The 25,675-nt window shown below is 40.7% G+C and overlaps 4 protein-coding genes across 8 annotated transcripts in view; all 4 read left to right on the top strand.

The window, feature by feature from the left end:
• The window catches only part of myo10l3 (myosin X, like 3), a 49,756-nt gene extending 47,056 nt beyond the window's left edge, over nucleotides 1-2,700 (top strand). Inside the window, exons 39-41 of the mRNA XM_034562336.1 lie at nucleotides 51-506; nucleotides 663-854; nucleotides 937-2,700. Coding sequence (XP_034418227.1) covers nucleotides 51-506; nucleotides 663-854; nucleotides 937-1,041 — 753 coding nt within the window. The 3' untranslated portion in view covers nucleotides 1,042-2,700. The remainder of the gene's footprint in view (nucleotides 1-50; nucleotides 507-662; nucleotides 855-936) is intronic.
• Nucleotides 2,701-3,290: 590 nt separating this feature from the next.
• On the top strand, nucleotides 3,291-6,938 carry pttg1ipb (PTTG1 interacting protein b). 2 transcript variants are annotated; one of them, XM_034561611.1, is made up of 8 exons: nucleotides 3,291-3,402; nucleotides 3,548-3,751; nucleotides 4,131-4,186; nucleotides 4,305-4,413; nucleotides 4,935-5,037; nucleotides 5,396-5,461; nucleotides 5,883-5,929; nucleotides 6,320-6,938. In XM_034561611.1, exons 2-8 carry the CDS (start codon nucleotides 3,619-3,621, stop codon nucleotides 6,361-6,363), a joined length of 558 nt encoding a protein of 185 aa, XP_034417502.1. In that variant the 5' UTR covers nucleotides 3,291-3,402; nucleotides 3,548-3,618; the 3' UTR covers nucleotides 6,364-6,938. The 2 variants fall into 2 exon arrangements, with proteins under 2 accessions (XP_034417502.1, XP_034417501.1); XM_034561610.1 differs by having other exon boundaries at nucleotides 3,305-3,751.
• Nucleotides 6,939-7,701: 763 nt separating this feature from the next.
• On the top strand, nucleotides 7,702-10,922 carry sumo3b (small ubiquitin like modifier 3b). The gene is made up of 4 exons (XM_034561609.1): nucleotides 7,702-7,836; nucleotides 8,845-8,973; nucleotides 9,145-9,216; nucleotides 10,204-10,922. The coding sequence occupies exons 1-4, from the start codon at nucleotides 7,816-7,818 to the stop codon at nucleotides 10,267-10,269; spliced, it is 288 nt and encodes a 95-aa protein (XP_034417500.1). The 5' UTR covers nucleotides 7,702-7,815; the 3' UTR covers nucleotides 10,270-10,922.
• Nucleotides 10,923-14,888: 3,966 nt separating this feature from the next.
• The window catches only part of fmnl2a (formin-like 2a), a 46,352-nt gene continuing 35,565 nt past the window's right edge, over nucleotides 14,889-25,675 (top strand). For 3 of the 4 annotated variants that reach the window (XM_034561163.1, XM_034561162.1, XM_034561165.1), the window contains exon 1: nucleotides 14,889-15,639. In XM_034561163.1, the coding sequence (XP_034417054.1) occupies nucleotides 15,526-15,639 (114 nt within the window). In that variant the 5' untranslated portion in view covers nucleotides 14,889-15,525. The remainder of the gene's footprint in view (nucleotides 15,640-25,675) is intronic. The other variant, XM_034561161.1, reaches the window with a different exon arrangement.

Below are 25,675 nucleotides of genomic sequence, written 5' to 3'. Positions count from 1 at the left end.
TCCGTCACAGGTTGGTGCTCATAATGCTAACTCTTGTGCTGACCCTCCAGGCCCATGAGAGTTTGACCCGGGGCCACTTCCCTGCCCGTGAGGAGACCCTGCAACACCTGGCCGCTCAACGCCTGCAGTTTCTGTTTGGCGACAAAGCGAAGGTCACCTGGAGCCTGGAAAACGTCTACCCTGTGGGGCGTCTGCGCAGTCGCATCCTCCAGTTCACCAAGGTGGGTGGTGCCTCGGGCTCAGGCCAAACTCTGGAGCGTCGAAGGACTAGCTTCCTGGACGGGACTCTGCGACGGGGGTTGAAGACAGGCTCAATGAAGAAGCAGCGCATGGAGGAGGAGCAGATGTTGGAGATGTGGATAAAGGAGGAGATGTCTGCCACCAGGGCGAGCATCGTGGAGAAATGGTCCCGCCTCAGTGGTCTGGACCAGCACCAGGCCATGCTCCGATACATGACCATCATCAAGGAGTGGCCTGGATATGGATCCACACTGTTTGACGTCGAGGTAGGTTTACGCGTCTTTGATTGGTGTCCGATCCGATCAACATGGTCGACATCAGTCTTGGTACTGATACTGCAGATCGGATCAGTGCGTCCGAGCTGCCAGCCCACCGCACACATTGGATGATGTTCATAACGCCCTGTGTTTGTGTCTTTCTAGTGCAAAGAAGGAGGCTTTCCTCATGATCTCTGGTTGAGTGTGAGCGCTGAAAATGTGTCCGTCTACAAGAGAGGAGAGCCCAAGCCTCTGGAGACTTTCCCATATGAGCACATCATTTTCTTTGGCGCTCCACAGTCCTGCACCTACAAGATCACTGTGGATGAGAGAGAGATGCTGTTTGAAACACCCCAGGTGCGTAAACGTTGCTGTAGATATTAGACTGTTTGTTTGTGAGAGGATGTCTTCTGACTGTGTTTCTTCTATACATTGCCAGGTTGGAGAGATCACAAAGATTATGAAAGCCTACATAAACATGATTGTGAAGAAGCGCTGCAGTGTGAAGTCTGTCTCCAATTATGGAACCAACTGGATCCGGTGATTGACTTCCAGGACTCAACACGTACTCGCCTACAGTAGACCCGACAGATAACAAGCAAGAATGGAGAGAAGATGTATCCATGGCAAGACAAATCACCTCTACAGCGATTGTGTTTCAGAGCTTTTGACTGGCTACTTAGCAAAGCAGACAGAAAGATTCCTTTCAATAAAGACACATAAAAATGGATCTACTGCTTGAGACAAAAGTGGGAACATTAAGCTTCTGCACCATTTTAAGCTTTACAGTCATCCCAAGTGTTGCTGCCCTCCATGCAGTCTCATTAGTTGCACTGCTCATATGTCACATTTTACTTGAAATGTATTTCAGGCATCTTTTCATGGATTCTTTTTTTGCTAAATATCCAAGAAAACCAGACTCTGTCACAAATTTCCAAACAGACATTTATTCAACATCTGAATTAGGACTTTTTAATTTCTAAAAGTGTTTATTCTCTTTAAACATGCATCCAAACTAGAAATATGAATGTGCTACAGTGGCAACTGACTTTGAGTTGTCAGTGTTTTTCCAACAGATGTTGCTCCCCATTGTAACGAATGTTCTCCTTAATGGAGATCCCCTCAGGTTTATGTGTAATATACTACGACTGTCCCAGGGAGATATCCCGCATCTTGCCTTATTTAAGATTTTATTTGAGCTATTCTGGACTAAAATATTTGGTGTGTGCAATGCGGCCTTTCAGGAATGGAATATAAATGTTGGGGTGTTGCGTATATTTGTCAGTGGTAGTTATGGCCTCTACTGGTGCATTTGCTAAAAAAAGCACGTCCCTATCTTTTAAAAAAGAAAATTCAACATGAATAACCACTGCATCAGTGGAGATGCATCGTCTATAAACACTGCAGTCAAGTTATTTTCTCAAAATGCATGATTACTAAAATCAATCCAACCAAAATATACTTCTCTAATAGAACAAGTACTTTTTGCTGAGCTTTTTTATTGTGTACTTTTATTGTTTGTAGCTCAAACTGATTTTAAAAACAAGCAGGATAGTGCTTGTTCAGTGTGTCTGTGTCTAAGACAGTTTTACTGTGTTTTTCTCAGTGATGTCAAAGGCCTTGTAAGGGTGGGTTATTTATTTATGGAAGTAGTGGATTGGGAGAACAAGCAGAGGTGAACACAGTGCTGTAAATGTATTGATGCAGCTGTCCTAATACTGTTGATTTTCTTTTATCTGTGCATTATTGGACATAATTGTAGATTCAGACGATGTGTTTATAACTTACTAGTGATTTTCTCCATTTTGTGCCCTGTTTCTGAGCTTTTGTCAACGTAAAATAACCGAAGTGTGTTGCCATCGACAACCAACATGCTCAATTCATTTTATTGATCTAATAGGATATTTCTCTCTTCCAAGTTAAATGAACACACAGTATGCCTATGCCAGTTGACTTACAGTATAGTTGTGATAAGAGTATGACATATTGAGCTTAGTATTTACCTCACTTCGCATCACTGTCTTCCATCGCTCTCCCATCGTACTCACTTAGGCGATCTGGTCAGCTGCCGGCGGCCACACCAGAGACTGATCTTGCCATTGATGATGACTGTATTTCTGAGATTTCTGATTGTTTTGAGGAAGAAAAACCAGAAAATGTTTTATATCAGAATTTAAAGATGCTCTAATAAATTATTGTATTTGAAAAAAACTGTTTTGTGTTTGCCTGTCTCATTGTTGTGCCTCACAGGGGAGGTTCACGTACTATTCCAAGATGATCCCACTGCTGCTAGCCTTGTAGTCAAACCAAATGAACAACCTGATTATGTTAAATGACTTATACTCCATAATCAGTCTGCGAAGAACACATCTGGCATGTAGTTTCAGTAAACTAGGAAAAGTTAGAGTTGATGTTTCCTTTAGGATTCTGCATGGTATGTGAATATGTTGGAATGGGCTGGGTATTGAGCATCCTGGCTCTTGTTCTTAATTTATTGTGAACTAAACTAATTTGGATTAATGTGGATTACTTGTGAAGGAAGGAGACACTTCCAGGTAAATACGTTTCTTGAATAACTTTTAATAACGTGTTGTTTTTTTTAGAACTTTATAATGTTAATAACATATTCACTGATGTTTTATTGATCAGTCACACATTGTAGCAAGTTATATTTAAAGGGTAATGGATGTACTTTTCCGAAAACATTAAAAGGGGTAGTAGTTTATAAAAGTTCCGGTTTCTCTATTTTTAATTGCCGTCAGCAAAAGTTCAGCGTTAGTTCTCTAAAACGGCACATGACATGAAGCCGCTAATAAAAAGGCTTTTACAAACACTTGTCTGTCACCGTCTGACAAAGAAAGAGGAGAAACAGCTCGAGTTTTATTACAACCTGGCAACCCAACAGGTGTTGTTATTAATGGCTTTAAACGCATAGGTCTATCAAATGAGCGTGAATCAAATCGTTATTAATATTAATATTATGTTTGAATACAACATGACGGAATGGACCCTCCGGGTAAGATGTTCCCCTTTTCGTTTCATGACACCAGCGTCAGGAGTTCATGACGTCAGCCCTCGAGGAGGCCCATCCTCCGGAATCGTTGGTTTGGTCGTTACTTCCATGCAGTCGGTGTTCTGCACTCGTCTCACGATGTCCGGAGTTTACCGAGCGCCAGCCTTGGTTTTTGCCTTGATTTTCGGCGCTGTTTTTATGAGCACGAAGGCGCAGGAGCCGACTTCTTCTCCAGCTCCGAGTAAGTGTGTGTGTGTGTGTGTTTTTTTTTCTTTTCCTTGTTCAGCTTTCGCTGAAGAGTTGAGAGTCAGGAGCTTGGTCACATGACTACAGAAAAGTGGAGGCAAAGATAATCCTCTCAATATATGTTAACGGCTCTCAAGCAAACTTGCCCCTAGTTTCTCTTGTCTCACAGTGTGTCTTTATAACTGTAAACTCTGTTTATGAATTATCACTGGGCATAAAGTCAAACCTCCATTACGATTGTATGTTCTTCCCTGTAAGGCCGTGTATACAACAGCTTGAACCTAGCAAGTAAAACGAGGGCCAGAATGCCATAAAACAATATAACTGCATTGCACTGTTGACTGTGTCAATCGTGTTACTGCATTCTGTTTCAGCTCCTTGTCCCTCGAGATCCAACACCAGTTGTGCTGAATGCCTGCAAAATGTGACAGTAAGTCTCATGAACTCCAGACAAATACTGTAACTGGTCTTAGCATTGTGAGTGGTGTATTACTATAAAAAAACAGAGCTACAATAAGCCCAGTGTTGACTGCTGCTTTTTGTTGCAGTGTTTGTGGTGCACACCAACCAAACAATGCATGGACTACCCAGTGAGGAACATCCTGCCCCCCCGCAGTGTGTGTCCACTGAATGATGCACGATGGGGGTTGTGTTGGGGTAAGACTGACGACATCTTAGATCTCACATCTGGGTGTATCATGCAAAATGGGTTTACCCTAACCCTAACTATTTAATTGTTTCGAGTCATTTTGCCAAACATTCTCTCGTTACAGCTTTTAGTGGTGCTGCTTTCATATGTCTTACTTGATAGTAAAATGAATATTCAAAAAACTATTTGTAGACCGAAACTTGTGCTTTAGGAATTTCTGATTTATCACTATTTTTTTACATTTAAAATAGTTTAATCGATAGAATAAATTATCAGCAGAATAATGACATTATTTACATAACATCTTAGTTCACTAATAGATATGTAATAGTCAAGTAATTGACTGTTTGTGTCCGATTTGTCAATTACTTGACTGAATGTCATATCTAATAGTTAAAGTTAAAAAGGGACCGTGGTGTATATTTAATAGGATTCATAATATGATCAACGGCTAATCTTTGAGAGATTTTTCAGTGTTTCTTTTTTTTCTCTCTCTCTCTCTCTCTCTGTTTCTGCCTTTGATTTCCAGTAAACTTCCAGATTTTGATCATCACCATGTCGGTGCTGGGTGGCGTCATCATTATTGGCATTGTTGTTTGCTGCTGCTGCTGCTGCAAGTGTGAAAGAATTGGGTGAGCATCGCATTATGCCAAGTGTCGGCTGTGTTCAACGTGGAAGGCGGAGCACGGGGAACACAATGGGTCGGTTTTGTGCGAGGCCCGGCTGATACCGCCGTCTCCAAAAGCCTGCCAGAATTTGTGACTGCAGCTTAGCTCTGAAAATAATAACATTGATCTTTCTATTTGGAAGTGTAGCCTCTTCTAAAAAAGTGTTAATTTAACAATGGCATATGTATGTGTCTTTGTATATATATTTATTGTTAGACTATGAAACTGATTAATTAATCACTATTGTGATTTATATTGCAATGTAGGCTTTAATTTACAAAAACACAACAATGATGAATAATAACACAACTGTATATTCTAGGAACAAGAGAGAAGACGCAAAAGTGGAGCGACAAACCCGTGCGAGGAAGAGCCGTCAAAAAGCAAAGTAAGTAACTGTTGAGGAGTGGATCTAAAAAATAACTGATTTAACTATATGTATGTATTCAGATATACAAACTACAAACCCATATTCATTTAATTATAACAATAACATAACGTGAAAGAGAGAGTCTTACATGTTGTGGACTGTCCATATCGGCATGTTGATAAATAAATGTTCATGATAAAAGAGGCAACCTTTGCTTGCCTTCTCAAAAATGATGCAGACAGAAATCTATTGTAATTATATGTTATCTATTTTTAAGTGGCAAGTATGTCAAATGTGAAATAGGTTTTGTGGTATTTACCGTCAGCATATTACAGCAGTACTTTGTGTTGGTCATTAATTGAGAATTAAACCCTGTCGGCAAGAGTGTGTCCAGTGTTCCCTGTTGTCCAACAACTTGTCTTTGTTTCTTCATTTACAGGAGAACAGAAATGCATCTGAGACATGATGAAATCAGGCAGAAATATGGTGAGATTCATTTCTTTGTTGTGTGGTTTGAGTGGGATAATAAATATAAATGCTGGAATATCAAATATGCTTTTATTTCACAAAGCTTTGCTTACATGCACAGTGCTAAAAGAGTTTGAAGATAATGGAATCTGAGCCGAGGAAAACTAAATACAACAATTTTGTTCAAGTAGCGCCATCTACTGTCCAAATTCAATTCTAACACTTTTTACTATTTTTGGAAGACATGGATTTTAGAAATTTGCTTTTAACCCACAATTAAAATGCATGCAACCAGCCAACATCTTGCTAACTAGTCTGGATATGTTCTATTTCTAAAACAGTAATATGCTTTCCCTGTTGTTAGCCATACAATAGGTTATACAATATGTTCTCCATTGTTTTTTACAGGTATGGCAAAGGATAACCCATACGCCCGTATGAACGATCAATGAGAAGAATTTCAGCAATGATTCCTTAAGGAAATCCCTTAAGATCATTTTATTGATGCCAGTAACATTGAAATACATCTCTAGCATCAGACTGTGATTATCTGATTTGATTTATGTGTCTGTGAAAAAACACAAAGATGTTCTGAAATTGTTTTGCGTGCACTATATTTCAAACATGGTCTATTCACCTAATGTTTCATATTTTATACGTGTTGCTTTCTGTTGGTATACAAGATTCACATTTCTTATGCCTTTATTAGATGTCAATGATTGTAGGAGAATGTGTTTACTTAACTTGTTTTTCAGTCCACACAAGAAACTTGGATCTGCCTAAACATATTGTCCATAAAATGCACTATTGATAGATTTCTATAACTCAAGAATAGATCAGAGCTTGTGGTGCTTCTTTTATAACTAGCAGTCTCATTGTCATACTATATTAGTAATACACACTATTTTACTGATCCCCATTCACGTCTCAAGTACAACATTTATTTTTATATAAAAAGTTAATTTATCGCATGTAACTCATTTGACACTTATCGCTTTTTTATCTGTGAATAAATATCAAGATCAGATATTGTTTGAAAACTTTCCTGGATACAAAAAATGTAACTACATGTGAGGGATTGGATTTGTGTGTAGCTTTTGTGAAAAACAAATTGTGACCATTTAAAAATGAAATGAATACAATTTGTTGGGGTGACTTTAATTCTTAATCAATTTCAAAATTCACAATTTCCCCATTTACCTCAATCCCCACTCTGCCAAAATACAGAAACAAGAGAGCATAAAATAAGCTATTCAGAACTAAGAGAAAGTATGGAAACATAATTCCTATGTTTGAATAAATGTTATCTGTGTGCTTCCATCTCACTTTCCAGAAAAGGAGGCACGCTTCTGACAATACTTTTCCCTTCAAAGATTTCAGAAAAAAGACTACAAACCTGTGAGATCCACAATATGAATCCTAATCCAGAATTGTTGTTTTTTGGGCTCCACATAATGTTTCATAACCAACTGAGGGACTAGTTGTAACCATGTAAAATCCTAAATTACATGCATTTCATCCCATGTGTAATATCCTGATACCTATTTCTTATTTTATTTTATATTATAGTTTGTATAATTTTATAGTTTGTTGTTGTTTTTTACTCCCACTAGCAGTTCAATGTCATGCTTCAGAGTAGACGGCCCTTGGCCTGTACTAAAGCCTGGCTTTGCAAAACGGACCTTTTGTTTGACCTATATCGCGGGAATGCGCAAAATTAGCTTGCGCGCTCACGTATCCGCGTTCCCGAGGAAAGGTGGAGCACGTGACCCATTTCGTCGAATTGTGTTTTAAATTTCAGTGCGCGCGCCTGGTCCAAGCGAAACGCCGGAGGAACCGATAACCCGCTTCACCGCAAACAGTCTGCCTCTGCGTTATTAATTAAACCCGGGAACATAAGCACAATGTCCGAAGAAAAGCCAAAGGTGAGTAACGTCTCCGTGCTCCTTTGAAGTAGCGTGTGGTACGTGTTTTCCGTTAGTTGCTCATGATGCCAGTTGCAAGTTAACGTCAGCTCGCACGCTGTGCTAAGCTAGCCGAGCTTCTGCTACAGTTACCGCATTTTGAGCGGGTCGACTGAGAAAACAAAGGTTGACCAATGTGCGGATCTTTTGGCTTTAGACGCACAGTTTCGCGTGTGCGGAGTCCCGCTGATACAAACATCGGCGGCTCCCAGTCACTCACTGGTTTACTTTTATATTAGGACGTGTTTTTGTGAGCGTCGGGAGATTTTCAATGAAATGCACGATTCGTGTTTTTTCCATTCATTTGCGCCATTGTGGCTTTCTGCGCCAGTTTGAACACGGACTAGCTTGCCATGCTAATTAAACGGCGAAGCGAACTGAGTGCAATTGCAGTGTTTGTATGGGGTAGACTGCCCCACGGGTGTTTTGTACATGTAACTTAAGTTATCCGTCTCGTTATGGTCGCTGTTTGTTGCTAGATGAACGTCAGACCACCGGACACCGGAGTTCAGATTTCCTCGGGTCAGATTAGGGAACCGATTGTGTACGATAGCTTGTTACGGCAGATGTTGAGAGCATTATGAGGTAGCACATCAGTCTTCTCGGATGGTCTGTATCTTCTCAGAATAAAATATCCAACACACTCATCTTAGATGTATAGGTGCGTGAAATAAGGCACCCAGCAGGTCTGACCTCCCCCTCCAATAACATCATCAGCATATCGGAGTCGATATCATTCCTGGGTAGTCCGGTAGGACCAGGCCTCTCACGGAGGAGCCAGCTATATTCTGCACTGACTGTGTCCTCTCATTGCCTGGCCACATGACTTGTACAACATACTGTCTGATTGATTTGTGTCTTCGTGCACGCCCCCCCCCCCCCCTTAAAAAAAATAACTTTAAATTCACAGATGGGAATAACATCATAACGCAGTCGTGTTGCTTCCACTGATGATTGTTCTCGTTGCAGGAGGGAGTGAAGACAGAGAACGACCACATTAACCTCAAGGTAGCTGGTCAGGATGGGTCAGTTGTACAGTTCAAAATCAAAAGGCACACCCCACTCAACAAACTCATGAAGGCATACTGCGAAAGACAGGTAAATTCATTCTGAAAGGTTGAAACATAAACATGTGTTTCACTGTGATAACAATAGACTTTTGACTTTAGTCTGAACACTAGACTTGAAAAAAATATAACAACTTGTATTGATCTCTAACTGGGTGCAAAGTCTCACTTAAATGCTATTTCTGTCTGTGCTGTCTTGCAGGGATTGTCAATTCGTCAGATACGGTTTAGGTTTGATGGACAGCCAATTAATGAAACGGACACACCTGCACAGGTTGGTAAAAGCTGGTCTGTTCAAAAATCCCCCACATGGCAAGCTGTTATTAAAAGATCAAGTAGTCTAATCATGTATAAGATTATTATTTTTGACAGTTCAGTTTGTGATTTTTCTGTGTCATGCCATTGACCTTCGTACAAATGAATTAAGTGGTGAATAATGGAAATGGTTCTTGTTCCCAGAGTATACATTTATTCAATATAAGCCAGTATTATATTTGTGTGTGTTATGCTCATTAGTGAGCTTTAAAGATGCTGGTATGTGGATTTTGTTTCATTCGGACAGACCAAGCATATACATTTGCCATTGTTTCTTTCTAGTCTTGGCTAATCACCAGATAGCACTGGCTTCATTTTTAGTTCAGACATGAGACCTTATTGATCTCAATCACATTTTTGGCAGGAAGGCACACAGGGGTGTTCTCCCCAAAAGAATTCTGCAAAGCTGCGTGAATTCTGAGCTCAAATAGTACTATTATGATACCAGATTCCGGGTACTGAAACCAAAGCAATAATTTCCTTCAATACCTCACTGTGAAGATTAACATGTTTGTTTAATTACATACACACACACTTTTTCAGATAAATAAAGCCAGCGTTTAAGTTGTCAAAATAGCCAGCCCAAAAATTACCTAAATACATTCTTCTAAAAAAATAGTGATTTTAATCAGGAACTATGTAGCTGGAGCTGATAATTGCTCATCTAACAAGACAAGTAATGTCTTATGGTACTTTTTACTACTCAGTGCAAGACGCATTGCTGTCTGTACCAAAACATATTTAGGCTTCTATATCCAGCTCTACTCCTATGAGGATAAATATTTTGGGGCACGTCTACACAGTATGAATTATGTTTCATAACCAACCGAGGGACTAGTTGTAACCATGTAAAATCCTTTCATTCCATGCCTTAGAAATGTGTAATATCCTGAGACTAATTTCTTATTTACTGTAAAATAATATATTTTTGTTTTGTTTATTTCAGCTGGAGATGGAGGATGAGGACACTATTGATGTATTTCAACAACAGACAGGAGGAGTTTCTTCTTAAGTCGAATGTGGACTCTTGGAACAACATCCACATCATTATTTTCTTGTTGTATTTGTTTTCTCTTAATTCCCCTCCTACCCCCTACCCCACTGTGCTTGGTCAGGCTGTTCACAACATAAAAGAAGGTTTTTCATTTGGGGCCAAATCCTAACTTTGAAATGCAGAGTAATTTTTTTTTAAAGTGTTTTATTCACATTAATGGATGATTTGAAATTGTCCAAGACAGGGGCACGTCTCCGATAGATTAGGCTTGTAATAAAGAAGAACAAATAACACACTGCGATCTTTTGATGTTGAAATGACCTCATGCATGTCTCATAAACCATAAGCTGAACTACATGCCAAAATTTCCTTTTTTGTTTAAGTTTTCCAGATTGTTGGGAGCATATAAATTCAGGGTGGGCTTAACTATTTTTAATTCAAGTACTTGGAGGAGAACTGCTAGATGGCAGCCTTTGGTTTCTCTCTAGTTGACATGACAACTTTTAGTAGTAGGTTTTTTTTTTGTTTTTTTTAAGGAACATTCAAATTATTTGTATCTGCCCAAGAAAAAGCTGTTTGTGCTGAGAAAGATCCATATGGATGGTGTACCTCAATACTGTCACCCTCGACTCATTGGTAAATAAAGTACAGTAATGTTTCTGGACCAAAAAGCTAAGTGAAGTGTTCTTTTATAAAAGGCTTTGGTTAATATATAATATGTAGATATAAAGGGTTACTGTGACTCTTTGTCGTACAGCAGAACAGTTCTCTTAATGTGTTGCTTTCTTTCCACCTTTTCAGGACATCAGAATAAAAATAATTCACCATAACCGGTCCAGAAATGGAGTGTACCATCCCGGTTATATATTTCTGTCCGTGTATAAATATATATTGAGTCAATGTTGTGTTGCCAATTTGAATACATTTGCCCCAAATCTATCCAATCATTCTTAGTTTGTTTGACTCTTGTGTGTTGGTAAGTAGAAATCTTGTTTTACAAGAATGTCCTTAATTTTTGTGTCTTCATTTGTTAGTTTTGCAGGGTGACATTGGCAGATGCCCCCCCCCCCCCACATTTTTGTTTCGGGATTTGTACATTATTTGTTGTCCCTATACTGTATACAATAAATATAGTTTGATACTCAGCCTCTTCCCTTCCATTTGTGTGCTGCAAAATATAATCTTTGAGTAATGCTGCACTGCCCAAAACAGGGCTGTTTTGAAATATTCACTTTTTGGATGTAAATAAACATGCAGTTGGCAAAGGGCTGATAGCATGTTCAAATTGTCCTTCCTGCATTGGGGTTTGGTTCATGTAACCAGAGATGCAAATGGATTCTGGCCTCATAGCTATCGTGGAAAATAAGAGCAATTGTTTCCAGATTTGAAACCGTGGAACAGAGGTTAATTTCTCAAAGCCAAACATATGATTTGGTAAGTGTCTCTTGAAAATGTTTGTGTAATTAAGCTGAACACATTTGTGAATGTTAAAGTAGTTTGATCCACTAGAGGCAATACCCTTTAAATACATTAGAGGGCGTTGTTCTGAAGACTAAAGAGCTCTGCTAGATCTGCATCTCTACTTGTAAGAATCACTGAAGTCTCCAGCCCTTAAATTAAAATACAAAGACACATGTGTTGCTCCCCTCCAGCCTCATGAGGGGCCATAACTCCACAAGCCTTTTGCTGAAGATAACTTAATTTCACAGATGTTACTTAACTGAGCAGCCAAATGAACTCACTGTGTGCCTCTTCATACAGTGGTTTGATTGTGGTGCCTTTATTTCTGGCATCTTCTTTGCATTTTACATTTCCTTGTGGACATATCTGGAGTCTCTCATATTTCCAGACATCCCAGAGCTGCAGCTGAAAGGTGCCCCTTCCACCCACACATTCAAAAACCTCCTTGAGTCTGTGTACAGTATGAATGTTATATAAAAGCACACAGACGTTAACTAACATTCAAGATATTGTCGGGCATTAAGTTGTTAGTTGGTGCTGTGAGTCACCATCAGCTGTGTCAGAAACCACATATCCTCAAAGCGTTGTACCATTGTTATTGTTTTAAAGCTCATTCATAGTCTATCTTATGTCATGCACGGCTCTGCGGTCAGAATACAGTGAGGATTGTTTGTTTATTATTGTGACAAGATAATCGGTTGATTATTAGTATTATTGTATTTAGAATAAAAGGGAATTATTTTCATGTGAGAAACAAATGTGTGTTACACAAGTTGATGTTCATATGCAGAACTATAAATAAACTTCTGTGTATGAAAAACATAATTGTATGAGAATTAAAAATAATATGCTGGTGAATGAAACTTGGCCCACCTTCACACGTCTTATTACCAGCTTATTACCCACCTCCCCAAAGATAAGAGCCTTTATGTGGGCCCTGTTTATAAGATGGATGATGTGTCAAAAACGAATTACTTTGTTTAATGAGATTACTACACAGGGGCCATGCAATAATCCATCATATGAATACTGTACATGTGCACAGAGTAGGAGAGCAATAGAAGGTTTATAGACCCACCTGCTAATTTCTGCATTTTGGTTATCCCAAACTCAGTTTCTTCATTATCTTATTACCCATTATTTGTTATATTTTTGTTGTCGCTTTAGTGTACACATTCAGCACAGCATTTTACTCTGCAATCTGTAGCAAATTAATACGCATGATGAAAGTAAGGAGAGGAAGAAGAAATATCTAACATTACATGCCCAATGCTCTCAACACATTAACAACATGGAGATATGCACACACTAAACATAAACAATACTCATTAAGTTGATTGCATTTAATTATTTGATCTTTGTACATTTTCTCCCGTTTTGAATATTAGTTGAATCATAAATTCCACATCATCTGTCTTCATTAAAGTTCATTTGCTGAATGTATGTATGTAAAAACTCTTCTTGTTTTTAAACCGTAATTTGTACTTTTTTTCATGCAAAGCACTGGTGGTAAATGTATTTGTATTTGTGGGGCTGAATTCTGATTGTGTAGCTCCTTCCTTCACAGTGGTAGTCGCGTTCTTGATGTGTGATTTGAATGAACATCAGAATGAACAGCATCCTCTCAGTAAATACAATCCAATAAGTGCCTAAACATGTTGTACACATGTGCATACATTACACAACACAAGGGGGAGGGGTCTTCAGACAAAGCAAACCAGCTGAACTTGGAACACATAATGATCTATGAGGTCAGTCGGCCATGTTTTGCATCCTCAATGTGTCCAGCCAGCATTGTCAGATGTGACACCCTCCCTCTTTCAGCAGCCTGAATGAAACCACTGTGCATCTGGAGAACCTCTGGATTGTCTCCAGAGGGCTGCATGCTGATGTCACCCTCTTGTGCGTAATGTGGTCCCCACCCTGTCGCCAGATCAGATTTCCCTCCAATGCATGTAGAGATATTGAGGGAGCATAAACGTGCCAGTGGCTGTTTTATCATACAATTGTTGTTGTACAACAATTCAAGTTTTTCTCGAGTTAACAACTGTACTAGAGGCCCTGGAAGTTGCGTAATTTTTGGTAAACTTGTTTTTGTGGTTCTTTTTACAGTAAACATTTGGACTTGTCATAGAAATAAAACACCTGTGCCTTTCATGTCAAATGTCTTTGGTGAAAAAGGCACATTGCTCTCACTCAGGGAGTATTTTAAAGTCATAAATCCTCAGATAGAATCTGAACAAAAGACCTGTCTGTATTTGCTGAAGGCTTTCTCCCGTGGATATTGGCTGAAGAGAGATGTTAAAGACAAGAGTATAGAATTAAATTCTAGAAAATAGATTCAAGAAAAAAAACGTGTTCATCACTGAAACCATCTTGCCCTATGAATAAGTAAGTTATATTGACTGAGATTATGAACGCAGCCACACTCACACTTGGTTTACAGCAACTCAATTCTATTTAATTCAATACAACTTTATTTAGCCATTACTCATTTACCCATGTAAGAGCAAACGTATTTAACTTCCCAACCCAAACAAATACAGATATGACTCGTGCTTTTTCCTTCTTTTCTTCTCTATTGTAATAATAGATAAGAAAAGAAGAAAAAAGCACGAGTCATATCTGTATCTGTAAAACTAAAGGCTCTATAATATTTGCTTTTCATGCTTTGTTTTCCAGACACACTTTAACTCACGATACCAATGTTAATCATACTGTTTTAAGACACATGCACTTACATTACAGTAGTTACTGAGTACTAAACACAGGTGTAACACATAATGATAATACGTGTTGCATTACATTCAGGTGTGCCAGTTACAGGGTATTGGTGATGTACAGTGTGCCAGCCAACTTACTGGAACATGTATTTCATGTTAGTTACACCTGTAGTAACTAAGTCCAAAGGTCTGCTGGGAAAAAGGCAAACATGTCACATGAATGGAGTGATTTCAACAATTAGATGATGATGAGAGATTATGGCCCTATAATCAAGAACATTTCAATCATAAATAGAGGGAAAAAACACATAGTAAATAAAAAATCCACCTATAGCGCCCCTGTAATCATCTCTAAATTGCTACCGGACCCAAATTTGTTGTCTCTCACAGTGGACTCGAAGTACCACAATGCAACACAGACAAATATCATCTACTTAGCTACGGCTTTGGGAGCTACGCCCCAAGAAGAAGTGGGAGGCTTGCCCCTAAAAGAACTCATTGTAAGAGAGGGATGAGTGGGTGTGCAGCCGCGGTGTGTGTGCGTGTGCGCGTGCGTGCGTGTGCCCGTATGTGTGTTTGAGGAGCCCCCTCCTCCTTAACTAGCTGGTCGGCAGCGGAGGGATTAGTGAAGCCAGCTCCACTCACTACTAACTCACCAGGGGGGGGGGGGGGGATATATGCAATACGCGTGAATCATGATCGTCGTCATTACTACCGGCTGGGAGTGGAGCCGAAATTGTGCAAGATACGGATAACGGTGAAGGAAGGTCCTTGTGGGTCGAGTCACGTTTCCAGGTCTCCTCGTTCCGCCGTGAAAATGCCTCACCAGGGGCTCCGCTGCTGCCGCCGCCGCCGCCGCCGCCGCTGCCTCTCCTCGGACCCGTCGCCTGCCTCCTTCACATGTGCGTTGTGTTGAAGAAGAGACCGGGACACACACAAAAAGGAGTTCTGCGAGGGCGACACAACCAAAAGGACCAGCGGATATTTTATATATATATATATATATATATTTTTTTTTAACTTTCCGCCGTGTGAGAGAGAAAAATAGAGAGAGGGAGAAAAGTTGTACTTGTTGGTCGAGGAGGAAAACATGGGGAACGCAGGGAGCATGGACCAGCACACTGATTTCAGAGGACACAACATGCCTCTGAAACTCCCCATGCCCGAGCCAGGTGAACTGGAGGAACGATTTGCAACCGTATTGGTAAGAGAGAAAAAAAACAAACAAAAAAAACATTTTCATCTGTCTTCTCTTTGTTCCCTCCCATGCTTCGACGTCCTGGGACGGGGACAGCTGTGTGTAGGTTGGACCTCTTGTTGGTCCAGCACGCCTGCCCTTTGTTGTTTAGGGGATAAGGGGGCAAGAAAACAAAAGCCACTTGTGTCAGAGGTAAAAGAGAAACGCATCTGTTGCACTGCTAGAAGACACACGTGAGGCTGAAGTAAAGCCTCTTCAACTCTTATCAAAGTAGTGATGAAGTTGCAGCTGGACTGTGAGCACGTTGACACTTAAATTACTCTACACTAGTTTAACTGAGCCTTCTCAAACACAAGATAACATTTTTTTATTGTAGTTATCTTCTCATTCAGCAGCCTACATCCGTCTTTAAACCAGACACCTGCAGTCAAATTATTGTTTTTATGGCAATTCCCCCCCCCCAACTTTGAGTTCAGGCGCTGGCTCAATACTGAAACTCTTAAGTGCCCAGCATGTCGGCTCTTTTTCAAACATCTGTTACATCATAAAGTGTCAGCAGCTTCTGTCAACAATTATGTTACCTGGGAGTGAACGCTGAACATTCCCGGTGTTGTTGAAAGATCCTCCAGACTTTACAGTGCCTCCAGGTCACTTAGTAGGAGGAGGAAAAAGTGTTTATGTTGATGGTTGACTCAAACCTCCATTGCCAATCTGTTGACTAATTTGTCGGAAGGACTTCTCTGGTGCTCTGAAGCATTATTATAGAGGCCATTATTGTGAGTAACAAATGCTGATGAGGAGAATTTCCAGCACACTGCTTCTCGGTCAGCGAATAAAATGCCTAAATGGAAGAAAGGTGCAGCGATGGTGAAATTTGAGAGGTGGCGAAATGTGGGTCAAACGTGATTGTCGCCTGGCCTACTGCTTTTATGAATATTATCTGCTCGGCCGAAGGCATTTGACTTGAGCAAACAGGTTCTTGCTGCAGCGTGATTTGAGATGTTTCGTGCTATGTCTGTTTACCTTTGCTGCTTCTTTTTTTTTCTGGCACGGGGCTTTGTTTTTGTTCATGTGGCGCATGCTCTTTAATGGACACAGATCTTTTAGCCTGTAAGCCCATCACAGAAAGGGGATCAAGTTTAGGTGGAAGTTAAATCATTGTGTGCCACCACGTTGTGTTGTGTGTGTGATTGCTGCTTGTCAGACACTGATGAATCCCATTCTGCAGCAGCCTTTGGGGGAAAGAGGTTTGACGTCACAATACAGAGGGATTTGGGCCTTCTTCTTAATCACGTCTGCTTTTAGAATCGCCTACTTTTTTTTTCAGCATTGAGGTATTCCCCTCTGACATCTGGGTTTATAAAACGCAGTAAACGCAGTAAACGTCAAGGATGAGAGAGATCCATAAATAAGTTATGCAAAACTAATTCTTGTTATGCTTTCAAGAAGAAGAAAAAAAACCTACCTGTCTAACACGAGGATTTCGTGGGCTGGCTGTCAGAAAAGCCGATCCTCACACCACGTCAGCAGACACCCCCCCCCCTCTCCTGCCAGCATGATGCCTCAGCTCTTGGTGGGATGGAAGCCCTCCAGCATAATAACTTAGTACTATAATCACAGCATTTAGTGTTATTTACTGCCATTTAAACCCTAATGTGTCTCAGCCGTGCCTGATGGCAGTTGGCTCCATTGATTGTGGGAGCGAGTGGCAGTGTGTGCCTCTGATGACCTCACTTTGGTTTGAATAGCACATGATTAAGATGATGCCTCATCAGTTATCTTCAACATATCAGTTGATCCCAGACATTTAAAGTGTACTTGGCTGCTGAACGATGGTCCTTTCACCCACTCGTTAATCATTTCTTCATATATTCCTTTATCAATTCTGACATAATTAACAGACAATTTTTGTTTGACAGTTGCATATATTTTGGACTTGTTGCTAGTTTTCCCTCAATGTATTGTCAATCTGGGCATGTTAGAGTAGCAACCGTTTACCTGTCACTCCTCTTATGTTTGATCAACGGGCACGTTTTGGATCCCAGTGGGGAGCCGTTCAGATTAAAGGCTTGTGCTGTGTGCCACCTCATTCACGCATTCGCCTCACTAAACCCTTGAATTTCTTATCAAGGACTTAGGGTATTTGAATTTCGGTCCATGCTGTGTGGTGTGAAAAGGCTCTTTTAAAATATTGACTCATGACCTCCATCATTTGAGCAGACCAGTTATGTGTAGACATAAAGTCACAACTGTTTGCTGTGCTGGCTCCTCATCTTTTTCGACTATACCTTGAATAGGGAAGGTAGCGCCATACTAGCACTTTAGTAGCACTTAAATGTCTCTTACTGATAGCACTTTGTAGTTTAACGTTATTGAAGAAATTGTACTTTCTTGATTGTTGTTGTTCTGAGTTTGTACTCATGGTTTAATGCACTTATTGTAAGTCGCTTTGGATAAAAACGTCAGCTAAATGACATGTAAGGTAATGTAATATAGAAGAAGGCTAATTCCTACACTAAAATGTTTTCCCTTATATAGATTATAAAACGTACTTTTCGAAGAATAAATAAACACGATCAAGAACCCCTCAAAGCATTTGTCAATACCCTGACCCAGCCCCATATACTGGGTTTGTCTGCTGCTCAGAGTAACCAGGACTATTTGTTTAGAAGAAAAAAAGCCAATCACTCCCATTAAGTTTTGTGCAGTGTAAAAAAACGATTTCTACCAACTTGTCAGCTGTTTTATCAGCTGTTTTATCCTGATAAACTAGGGTTTAACCTCATATGATTTTGACAATTGAACGTAAAACTGTAAAACTACACACAGAAACGCACGAGATCTTGTATCATTCAGTAGGAAAAAAGCATAAAAAACAACTTACTTGACCAAAGAATTCTCAGTCAACGAAGACCAAAACAGCCCGACAGTAAACAAGAAAAATGTTGTTTACGAAACCGTGTCCACTGAAGGTCAAAGGCTCCAGGAACTTGTGGTGAGTGGAACAAGTGTCGAATTGGACCTTGAGTGGAGATTGTTTTGTCAACTGCTGTTGCCAAGGTCAATAATAAACTGTGAAGCTCAATGAGGATTATGTCTTATCATTTTATTATGTCTAAGTTTAGTGAGATTTCTATGTACACAGATGCATATTGTACCACACTCTGACATTGGCTCTGAGACAACAGAAAGAAGCACAAGTCTCCCACCAGGAAATAACTTTTGTTTTGCCACCTCCATGTTTTCTTGTTTGTCTTTTTAAATAGTGTTTTATTTGAAGCCAGGCTTCCCAGTTTAATGTATTAATATGACATAAAACATAGCACAACAACTATCTACTTAGCATACATACTGTATGCATTTCCAAACTGTACATTTAACATAACCAAACATAATTTGAACTGACTTCATCTCATTCAAAGTGTTTTACACTGGGTGTGCTATCATATCGTAATTCTTCAGCATGCATATCCGTATTTCCAGTCTGATATCTCAGTTTGACTTGAAGTCATGATTGGTGATCTGGCTATATGATTGTAGTACCACTTTCTTTTGTTGGGGTTTACTGCTTCCTGAGTCAGAGTTTTCTACTAAATGAAAAGCTCCCATTGAAGTCTCTGTCTCATGAATCCCTTGAGGCACGGGCTGATCTTCAAAATAGACTTTGATAGGAGAGGCTGATTCACATGTGACTTTGGCCATGAAGTGAGGTGTAGTTTAAACCCAAATAGTCATTGTTTCAAGCACTATAGGGAAAGGATTTCCATGCAGGTGTAAGATGGAATTATATATTGTTCAGTAAGCAGTTGCTGCGTGTTTAATTCCTGCTCTTTGCTTTGTGTGACTTATAAATGTTGCTGGTTGTAGTGTTTTAGGGGGTTAGGGTTTTTCCACACAGCATGCAGGGGAAATGGCTCCGTACTCTGGAAAGCATGTTTGCAAGTCTTCACCTCTCTTGTGGTTGCCATAGTGTTGGTGAGACAAGTCTACAAGAAGAAGATGGGTCACACATGATGATGAGCCAGTATCAGGGCGGCCCTCTTAATGTTAACTCTGCACAGCACAGCACTGCTATCGCAGTGAATCTACTGGTCGTATCAATATCCCAGTAGACCAATCTACTCTGCACTACTAGTCAATCCAACACTGTCAGTCAGCCAACCATTAGAGGGTAGAAGCAACGCTTCAAAGTGGCAATTATGTGTCTTGGCCTGTAAGTGCACACTGGCTGAAAGCACGTGAAATGACTGCCGTCACTCTCTGTGAGTCACATGTACAGAATGAGCTGGTCTATATGCTTCATGCTGAACCACAGGAAAATGACTCTGTGCAACAGGAATGGAGCTCAGGCCTCCTGTCGGCTCCTCTGCCTCAGCTCGTCACAAAGCTGACTTCAAATTAAATTGCACCCACATCCTGTACACCATCCATTTCAATCTCAGGGCCGTCACTGATTATCATTGCTGCTGTCAGGCAGGCAGAGAAGTTCACAGCCATGACTCGCTCAAATGCCATATGGTGACTACAGGCTTAGCTGTTGTTGTAGCTGCTCTTAACAGTCTGTCCAGATTACTTCTGAGCTACTTTGTTCAAAGGCTGCTGAAGCACCCTGAGCTGCTGTTCTTTGTGCTGCGAGGTCCTACATCTGAAATGTACTCCTCAGATTAATCACGAGTAGTCGTTGTGTTCAATTGAAGTGTAATTAGACATACATTAATGCTTCTTTGAATATTTGCTTCTTCATTGTTTCTAACATTATATTGATGTTTGTTCATAAAGTGTGTATTCAATTCAGTTTATTTTGTATAGCCCAAAATCATAACTTTGCTTCAGAGGGCTTTACAATCTGTACACATACGACATCCCTGTCCCAGGACCTCACATCGGATCAGGAAAAACTCCCAAGAAATAGAAAAACCCTTTCACAGGGAAAAAAGGGAAGAAACCTTCAGGAGAGCAACAGAGGAGGATCTCTCTCCCCGGATGGACAGAAGCAATAGATGTCATGTATATAGATGAACAGCGTTATAGAGTTATAACACATTCAATGAATATGACAGAATTTGTAATTCAATATCTACATATACTCTTATTCAGATTGGTGTATGCACAGATGAGTAGCAAGAGGTGCAGATGCTTTCAAACCAAGCATGAGGAGTTGCTGAATAGGTTTGATAATAAAATAAGAATCATCTACACTGAGCTGCCACATCTCAATGAATGGAAGATGTTAGTCTCTTTCACCATCGTTACACAAGGTTATTCGCACAGCAAGGTTTCACAGACTTGAGAAGAAAAAAATAAATGTGTAATCAACTTTTGATGGAGGCATTATGTACACAGGCAGTCTGTTGTCTTGTGACTTGTTTTAATGCTACTATGCGAGCACAATGATCCATCCATCTGCTACATTGACACATGGGACCCCGGAAAGGACTAAGCTAACCCTCCTAGTTTTTCCATGTTGACTCTTCTTCATTAAAAAGACGAACAATAGGTATTGTCTGAGTAGCAGAGGGTGAACACTGGCTGTCTCCTGTGCAGCAGGCCCGGGAGACAGAGCTGCTCTTTATTCTGTGGAGAGCCCAAGACGGAGCCTGGCACTGGACCCAGACCCGGCAGGCTGCGAGAGGCCACCACACATACCCAAATGTGTGTGTGTGCGTGCGTGCGTACATGCATGTGTGTTTGTGCTGTAGTCGAAGCCCCGGGATGCTCACCCACCAATTAGTCGTAACAGAGCTGAGCATGAAATGCTCGGGGAGCGATGAAATGTACTTCTGCAGCCAGTGTGCTGCCGGGCTTCGCAGTCTCTCGGAATACATGTGAGGTGCGAGCGATAATGTGCTGCTCAAAACCCAAGAGTGTAGACCGGAGGCATCTAGGCTCGCTGGCAGGGTCAGATGATTATGTGGGAACAGGTCTCTCTTGGCTCAGGAACCGCTGAGTTGAGACCACTGGGGTTCAATCACTGTCGTTGTTCCCAGTTCACTTTTGACATGCACACTTTTGGAGGTGGTTAGCTTTTATTTTGCACTACAGCGAATACTGACCAGGCTAGGCGATAAGATGGTGCTTAGATCAGAGGGTTTTCAGCATGATCACACCTGATCTCAACAGTTCCTGACCTTTGTTTGGGTGCTGGAGTAATAAGAAGAGTCTCCAGAGGCTTAGTGCCCCTTTGTCTCAGCTACCGAATGCCAGCTATCAATGGAGACTGTTTTGAAAGAAAGAGAAACGTTGTCTTCGCTCCTTAGTAAGGCTTTCGTGGATGTTGCTTCTTACTTTGCCATGAATATCTCTGCTGTAGGTCTTCCTGCGTAAGGAGCAGGTGTACGATGATACAGCTTGGAACAGGCCAGCTCTGTCCTTTCATGTCGGTCACAGCCAGTTTCCAGTGTTGTCCAGCAGGACCGGTCCAAGGTCCACACAAAAGAACAGGGGGGTCACCACTCTGGAGAAGTGCATTATGGTCAGGATCTGTCCCGGCTCCAAGATGGCAGCCGCGCTAATAAAATGAGATTGCTTGGCCAAGTGCTGCACGAGAGTGGGTGCTGTGTTATGAACTGTTAAGAATTAGATGTTGATGTTCATTGAGTTGAACTTTTTATCAGAAAAGCCTTCAAATGTGTCGATGTGACAAAGGACTTATGTGTTGTGGCTTCAGTCAGCATTAATATTATCATTTTCTTCTTTTTTTGGGGGGGCCGTGACCAATGTTGAGTATGTTTACAGTCCGGTATTACGCCTCCTCTGATCTGCAATAACCTCATATTGTTTTCAATCTGACTTACTGTTGTTTAATGTATCTGCATAATGTGGATTTTTGACATTAGTATAATTACATGGACTAATAGTCTCAGCTGATGTTTTTGAGTTGTTGGAACGTTGTTTATCTATAACACTTTACAACCTTGTACATTATCTACACTATGTCTGCACACTTTCTTGCGTGTTGGATTGTAACATGCAGTATAACACCATATTCTCCGATCAAACTTGTAGTCTAATATTTTTGTAGTTGAAAAGACACAAAAGTTCCATTTTAAAGTAGCCCAGTTTCTCTTTAGGCTTTTCTTCCTGAATGTTTATTTATTCGTGGGACATATGCTGCTTTTGACACTGCCAGAGTCACAAGGGCAGGTTTTGTCGGGTAACGACTTGCCAGAATTAACGACTGCAGAATGGGAGGTCCTGTTGCATTTGAATGTACGATCCCTGAAGTACATTCACATGCAACAGGACCACGTCAGAGTGTGATATAGGCCTCATCACAGCTCAAGACAATGCAGCAGTCTGTTGTTCCAAGCTTCAATGGCCTCTCACCCTGGACCCCCCACATGAAACCAAAGCAGAAGGGACCAGCCTGAGTATCATGGGTTAGGATTTAGATTAAGTTATTATGTATTTCCAGTAAAACTCAAAAGCCAAAGCAGGGACTTGACAAAATGTCTTCTTGAAAAGAAAGCATTCTTTCAGAAGGTCTGAAGATTCACAGCCCCCTTTTGTTTTTGTAGGCTTTATTTTCTTGTTCCTACAGTGGGGGTTTCAGCCAGTTTATTCAACTGGTATTTGGTAAAAAAAAAACACATTTAAATACTTCTCTCACAAAATATAGCAGATCACAGAACCAACTATGACAGGATCACAGGCTCACCGTCATCTGTGAGCAGGTCACATCCAATGAAAAGCCTGTAATAACTGGCTCATGACTCACAATGCATGATTAGACATATCTGTTTCTGATAGACTTGTGAGGCGGTTCAGTCAGACATTTAGCGTTGACACATCTGAGAGTGAAGACACACATTTGAATGGGCCAATCCTGACCCAAATTGCAAAATGGGCACTTTGTCCTCACTGTATCTGCTTGATGCACTTCTGCCTGGCCCAAAGGACTGCAGTGGTTTTCTTGACTTGTTTGTTGGCAAAAAGCTAGTGATGGGATCAACGACCATGTATTTGTTTTGTGTTATTAGGCTCCCATTCAAGCCATTCTTCATTTCATCACAATACAGACGCACACTTCTGTGTTGGAAACCTCAAATTCAGCTTGCATTAACCACCTCATCAGATTACGTGCATGTTCTCTTTGGGTTGGAGGGGTGTCAAGGAAATGGTCACATTAACATTTCCACCATAAATGAGATGTTGTAGTAGTAGTTTTCTACACTTCCTCTACTATTCTATTGTTCTAAGATAAAGACTCTATGGGTTGTATTGAAAGGATAGAGGCGTGATTGTGTCCTCAATGCAGGAGGAGGTGGAGATGTTTATTGTTTACCACAGAAACCATTCCAGTGTGATGAGTCGAGAATACATCTCATGATAGTTGTTAAACATTCCCATAACATAAGAGAAGATGCCCTCCCCCCCACACTAATGGACAAATAAAGGATCATTTAATTACGTATCCAAAAGGTGTATTGTGCAAGTTTTGGTCATAGGACCATCATCAACACAACTTCTGGATACATGTTGATACGTCACAACTTCGCAGGACGTTATAGTTAATAGAAGATGGTTTTAAAGCTCAAAAGGATTATACTTAGCGGCATCATTTAATTAGTCAGCCTCCTTTTTGTGAGCTCATACATTTCCTGTTCATCCCACTGCCACCTACTCAAATAAAGTTTACGGTTGTACAAAAACCAAAACTTTATCTGAAGGTGTTTTCTTCCAACCTCTATTTCACATATTTCAAGTAAACCAGTGATTTAATTCAACACTAGAACATGGACTCCACCTCAGTGCAGACACTTTCGCAACCTTCCAACATCTGGCCTGGCTGGAACTCATCTGTGTTCATGTATCACTTGTTTTGTTTGGACAACTTCCTGCTGCTCCAAAGGTTTCCGTTATTTGGATAATGTCCAGCATGAAAGTCATCCTGTATCCTGTCATTTTTACCCACAGTGTAAACATCGCACCAGCCTTTTTGCAATGTACTGTGTGTTTGCAGCCAAGTAGCAATTTCTGAATGTCTTCACTCCCAGATATATTAAACAAAAGTAAAAAACGGTGAAGCTTGGCTTCACACCAACATCTTAATATTTTTGCACAGAGGAAGTTGCATTTGATTCCTCCCACTTGCAGCTGCTGTATTCTGTGTCTATCTCCATTGGTTTCACCGTGTAATTATTCATACACATTATGGTGTTGCATGTCGAGGCTCAGAGAATGCATTTACAGAAAGTAGTTGGATGACAGTAGGGATGGTGTGTGGAGAAAATAACGCCAATGAGGTGATATCTTTCCCCAAGAGTAGCTGTGGATGAGCTCTTGTTGGTGGATGTGAGGTTGACAGAAGTACAGAGCTATCATACTGTCTTCACAATAAGGTAATTTAAAGGGATTTCATTGGGATGTGCTCGTAAGTGAGGAAGATGAGAGGCCAGCCTCAAACATTTTAACTCACCGTTTAGTCGAGAGGCATTCCAGAGAACAGCTTCACAAACAAACACTACTGTCCTGATGGAGGGGGCTGCTGAGCCCGAGCAGGGGGTCCTGCGGATTACAAAACTAATCTGAGAACAGACAGGGGACACCTGTGCCCTCAAAGAAACGCCAAGGATTACAGATCCACGCTGCGCTAATGAGGGGAGCACAGCTGAGTTTGGAGAGCACAGACCTCAGGGCCGTCCTACTCCTTTCTCCCTTATGTCGACACTTATCGCTTACTTCCTCCACCATGAAAATTAGTTTGATTCTTATGTGTGAATTGCTGGGCTCCTTCACTTCCATGCAGGGTAAAGGAGAAGAGAAACGGTCAAATATTAGTACACCTGGGGAGGTGTTTCACAACTCAGAGTGGCCTGCAGAGCTAACCTCATTATAACTGTAAACACCTGAAAACATAAATCACCCCAGTGACTGATGAAGCAAACATTGGGAGAGAAGAGTACAGCATTCAGTCATTTCCAGAGTATTGAGCAATTTGAAAATATTTGTTATGACTAGTCGTCAATAACTGATGCAGTCAGATGTTTTCTTGTTGTGGCCTGTAGTTCTTTGTATGTAATGCTCATTTAAAAATCCAGCG

Source organism: Cyclopterus lumpus, chromosome 21 (genome assembly GCF_009769545.1).
Source record: "Cyclopterus lumpus isolate fCycLum1 chromosome 21, fCycLum1.pri, whole genome shotgun sequence".
NCBI lineage: Eukaryota > Metazoa > Chordata > Actinopteri > Perciformes > Cyclopteridae > Cyclopterus > Cyclopterus lumpus.
This window is presented reverse-complemented; position numbering and strand designations above follow the sequence as displayed.